General features: G+C 31.5%; 1 protein-coding gene across 2 annotated transcripts in view; it reads right to left on the reverse strand.

Moving 5' to 3' along the window:
• Nucleotides 1–407: 407 nt before the first annotated feature.
• The window catches only part of LOC110032338 (homeobox-leucine zipper protein ROC2-like), a 21,277-nt gene continuing 16,442 nt past the window's right edge, over nucleotides 408–5,242 (reverse strand). For both annotated transcript variants that reach the window (XM_020735931.1, XM_020735932.1), the window contains exons 7-12: nucleotides 3,242–3,442; nucleotides 2,972–3,146; nucleotides 2,610–2,881; nucleotides 1,564–1,659; nucleotides 1,096–1,469; nucleotides 408–704 (exon numbers count right to left, since the gene is read on the reverse strand). In XM_020735931.1, coding sequence (XP_020591590.1) covers nucleotides 698–704; nucleotides 1,096–1,469; nucleotides 1,564–1,659; nucleotides 2,610–2,881; nucleotides 2,972–3,146; nucleotides 3,242–3,442 — 1,125 coding nt within the window. In that variant the 3' untranslated portion in view covers nucleotides 408–697. The remainder of the gene's footprint in view (nucleotides 705–1,095; nucleotides 1,470–1,563; nucleotides 1,660–2,609; nucleotides 2,882–2,971; nucleotides 3,147–3,241; nucleotides 3,443–5,242) is intronic.

The raw sequence follows: 5,242 nt of genomic DNA on the forward strand, positions 1-5,242 counted from the left end.
CAATGTGTTATTGATGCATGAAATATTGATAGCATCACATTATATATTTCATATAAATCTAAATTATATTTTGAAAATTGAGCTTAAAAAAAAAAAGCAAAGAAAATTACAACTTTTGATGTAGTTATATATTAGAGTGAATGTTTATCCCAGTTAAATAATTATAAAAAATCCTTATAAAACATCACTCATAATAGCAGTTTGTTTATCATATATAATTCAAATATATAATCTCCAAAAAAAAAAATTAAAAATAAAAGTAAAAAATTTTAAAAATAATATTTATCAAATGAAAACCCTTCATTAAAAAAGAACTACCACCAGAAAGAAAACAAAAACAGCCTCAAAACCAATCCATAAGATAATGCTTGAATTTGATAAACTCAAAAGTAAGCCTGTCTTACAGGAAGAGAGAAGTTAAGAAAGCAATGGTAGTAATTAAAAGGAAATAAACGTAGTTTTTTGCAAAGGTATAGAGAGAAAAGAGATACATGGAGGGCGGGAGGGAGGGAAAGAAAGGAGAGTCAATACCCGAACCAGCACCCTCACAAATGTAATTTTGTGATCTCTATTTAGAAATTTGATTCCAGTAGCACAAATACATCATATTTCAAGGAGAGTCTGAGGTGCGTTCTTGACTGCTTCCAATGTCTCAAAAATTTCGTCCATTGTTCCCTCTTTAAGACTTAAATCTTCATTAATCCCTGCATTTTGTCTAAAATTAGAAATCAAAATTTAAATTACTTCTAAAGCATGACAAAAACTTGTATATGTAAATATAAAAGAATATCTATACCAATGAGTAATCTTCACATGTAATAATTGCTCATTGTTCACATAATATGTGATGAATAGTAGAGAAATTTTGAAAAGCCCTATAGTACTGTATACTTTCCTATAGTAACATAAGAATTATGTAGTATGTATGTAAATGCGCCGACATTTAAGCCATATCCATGAGCCCCTAAAGCTTTGAAACTAAAAATATGATATCTCACAACATACAAATAACATCTAAACAACCATGTAACCTAATAAATTCTTTTTAAACTAGCCATTAATATGAACAAAAGAAAGACAGAGGAGCTGACTCACTGAGCACTCTCTCCAGACATTGCAGCCTTAATTCTTTCCACAGTACAAGCAATGAGGTTGTTAACCGTCGCAACTGAACCAAGAGAAAGCTTCGCTGTCGGCACTGAATCAACTAAAATCTGAAATGCCACTGTAAGTAATGAACCACCTGATCCCACTTCCTCAATTCCACTTCCAACACCATTAACCCCATCATAGCCATCTGGAAGGATTGCAAAGCCCGAAGGCAAGAGGGCAACGTAGTCTGGATCGCCGCCATTGAGGACGACATTCATTGCCACGACGTCGACTGGAGCGTATATCACATAGGAACCAGTCAGGTCTGTGCAGCTTTCTTGGAGTATCAACATGTTACTTTGGCTTGAATTTGTGCTCTAGTTTTCAAAAAAAAAAGAGAAAGAAAGAGAGTTAATTTGCTGTATGAGGCTAGATTTCCACTGTTGATTTAACTTGAACTAAGTGACTTACATTAACTCTGAGGAGGGAGACACAGTTTCCATGTTCACGACCATTGGCTATATGAGCCATTTCTTGGACTACACCACCATTGGAGAGTATATCCCACTGTCAGGAAGAATTTGTCATATTATTTTCAGAGTGAAGCTCATTAATTATCTATTAATCCTACTGATAAAATTTCAGGAACTGTTATAAATTATTGTTTTCTAATTAAAATATGATTAGAGGGATGGGGTTAGGAATGGAATAATGAAGGAAAATAATTAATAGTACTATAAGGCAAAGACTATGGAAAATAAAGGAAAGATGATAATTCAATTTTTGATTGAGGGAGGAATTATAAATTGAAAAGGAATTCAAAATGTTTAATTATTTTGTTGCTTCATACTTTACTATGGATGTCAGAATTAATTTCATGATAAACTTACATGACATTCATTATCATTAAAAACTGCAATAAAACCTGTTTTTATCAGCGCTTTTAAAGAGAAAAGCAAATAAGAAATAACAGTTCATCAAACAACATAAGAAAAAGAAGAGTAAAACACAAAATTTGTGAGTTCCCCATTGAGTTGAGTTAAAAAGTTTAAGTGTTTAAGCATGACAAAAACTCCAAGAGACAATCTCTAAAATAATTAATTTGTGTTTATCGATAAATTTGGTTCTATTTTATAGGAGAGTTACTCCAATCCGAAGCAAATTTCTTACAAAAATATTATTTTTGTACAGTACATGAAGATGAACATTATTAAGCTAATACTCCAAAACATTGACAATGCACAATAAGAAAACTCCCTCAAGTTCAAACCATATAACACAAATAGGCAACTTTGGTTGGGCTCTTATTTTCAAAATGAAATCTAAATCAAAATTTTTAGGGGGTTTTGTGAAGATTGGTGAATAATTGAATGTTAGTGTTTAATTATATTCAATGAAATTTTGATTTTAGTCGATCACATCACTTTTAAAAATATTTCTAAATCAAAGCAACATAATGAAAGTAGCTTCAATTGCTAATGTAATCAGTTTTAGAATGTGAATTGAGTTAACCATACCTCGCTCCGAGAACTCTCATCTCTTAAAAAATCAAACACCCTCTTTGGCGCCACAGGTAGCCAAAAAGAAGTTGCAGCATTTAAGACAATTCCAGGAGGCCTTCCTGGATCGTCCAAACTTTTTCGAGTCATCACCCTCACATCTTCAGCTCCACTTCCAGATAATGTTGTCCATTGATGAGTTGTTGATGCACTCACTCCTCCACAGAAGCTAATCACCATTCTCTCAGCTAATTTTAGCATGCTTTTTCTCCCCTCAGATGTTGTTATCACTATTCCATCAATTTGTTAGAATTTTCTATTAATATAAAATCACATAGTTATAGCACATGAATTTGATATTTTTATTGTTATGTAGTTACCTCCAATATCTCCTGAAGGAATATTGTTAGCCATGACACTTGCAAGGCGTTCACATTGTCGATCTAAAGTACACACCCATCGTTTTGCACCAAATGCAAGTCCTGAATTCACCAATGGCTTGTATAGATTATGAACTGACCTATCATCAACTTCAATATGTTCCACCCAAATCACCTAAATTTTGTAGAAAGTGAAGATCAAACAAAATCATGATTAAGTTTGTAAAAAAAATAGTAAAAAAAATATACTTAAGAACACATTTGCAGTACCTTGGAGTAGCCATTAGGCATTTCTTGAATCAAACACCCTGAAGGCCTTCGACGACATTTCATTACTTGACTCGGGCGAAGACTGTCTAAGGAAACATCTACGATTGCCCAAGTACCATCAGGATGTTGTTTACAGTATCGAATGAAATAGCACTCTCGAGTTGGAACAAGTGGAGATGGAACTTGGAATTCACTTGTCATCTGAGGAGTAGATCAAAAAAAAAACATATGAGGAATTGTTGCTTGAAAAAAAAAAGTAATTGAACATTTAAAAATGATCAGGGGAAATAAATCTAGAGGAATGGAGCTAAACTTATTTAGATGCAATCAATAAATTTTAATTTCAATGCTACTTTTCATTGTTCAAGAAAAGCAAAGATTCTTCATTTAAAAAAAACAGGACTAGTTATGACATATATATGTTAAATGAAAGGAAGAAATATAAGTCTGATAATACTTTAAAAAGATCCATAAGCTATAAGTATCACAAAGCTTTAATTAATGCTTTATGATAACTAATAAATCTAACTGTTCCAAAAATTTTATCAAAAAACAAATAAAACTAAATTTTTTGAACTATGTAATGAATGAAAAAATGTTTAGAAAACATGTAAATAATTGACAACATTAATATCAAAATCAGTTTAGCTCCAAGGTACTGCAAATGACTTTTTAAGACACTCTGAGAATGATCAAAAAGTGATGTGACTGCAAACTCGGCATACATTAGAATACCAAAAAGCGATGCATAGGAAATCTTTTCCAATATTTCCTTAGCCTCAAAGTCCCTTTTAAGACACTGACTTAAAGTAATTTGTCTTCTTTAGCCGCAAGGGTCTTTTCTGGTTTATTATCTTGAATGCCAAATCTTATAAGCACCTTTTCAATATAGCTCTTTTGTGGTACCCAAATAATATCCTGAGAATGATCTCAATATATTTTAATGCCCAACATAAAAATGGCAACACAAAGAAATTTATATCCCTTGGCAACAAGAGGAGTCTTATATTGTTCTATATCACCGTTATTCTCATTTTCTTTGAGAAATACTACATAATCATCCAAAATAGCATTTATTCTCTCTCTAGTGGATCTTCTGAATGGTTCAATTTCTTATGACACTTAATCTTTAGATTGTTAAGTTTTAACCTGAAGAAGTGCAATGGCTTTGTCTTATTGATCTTGGTTTGCAACTTGATCAATGACAAGAATACAAACCTGAATATTATAAAAAATAATTTTATAAATAGGAACTAGTTCTATTTAATCAATATTCACTATAAAAACAAAATATACAACCTTATTTCCATTCCTAGACTTAATATCCTCAAAAAATATTGCATTCCACTTCTCAAAAATTATCTTAGTAGCAAGAAAATAAAATTTATACTACTTTCATTATTTAGAGTAACAAATGAAATAAAAACCCACTTTCTTAGAGTCTAATTCTTTTCTTCTTGCCTGAAAGGTCTTGCCTTTTTTGGACAACCAAAAGTATGAAAATGTTTAAGACTAGGCATTTTACCAATAGAAAGTTCATGTGATTTTTAGGGTGCCCTAAACCCTAAAAAAGAGAATGTAAATTGCAAAATTAAGTGTTTCACTCTAGAGGGATTCAAGTTAGAATGACATATCATACTCTTCACCATATAATTCTCATTTTTGTCTTTAAACAACACCGTTATGCTAAGTGACCTTGACATGGTAAATTGAGGGACTGTCATGCATTCCTCCAGGTGTTTGACAAATGGTCTGAGACATTGTTCATCTAAACTATCATAACTGCCGTAGTATTCATTACCACGATTAGATCTGACATTATTAAATTTTTTTGTTGAGTTGAAGTTCAACCTCAACCTCATATGATTTAAACACATCCAGTGAATGTGATTTTCCATATATGAGATACATGTAGCCATATCAAGAGAAATTATCTATGAAAAATATAAATATTATTAACAATTTCTTGAAATTATACAAAATGATCTACGAATATATATA

This window comes from Phalaenopsis equestris, unplaced genomic scaffold (genome assembly GCF_001263595.1).
Source record: "Phalaenopsis equestris unplaced genomic scaffold, ASM126359v1 Scaffold000925, whole genome shotgun sequence".
NCBI lineage: Eukaryota > Viridiplantae > Streptophyta > Magnoliopsida > Asparagales > Orchidaceae > Phalaenopsis > Phalaenopsis equestris.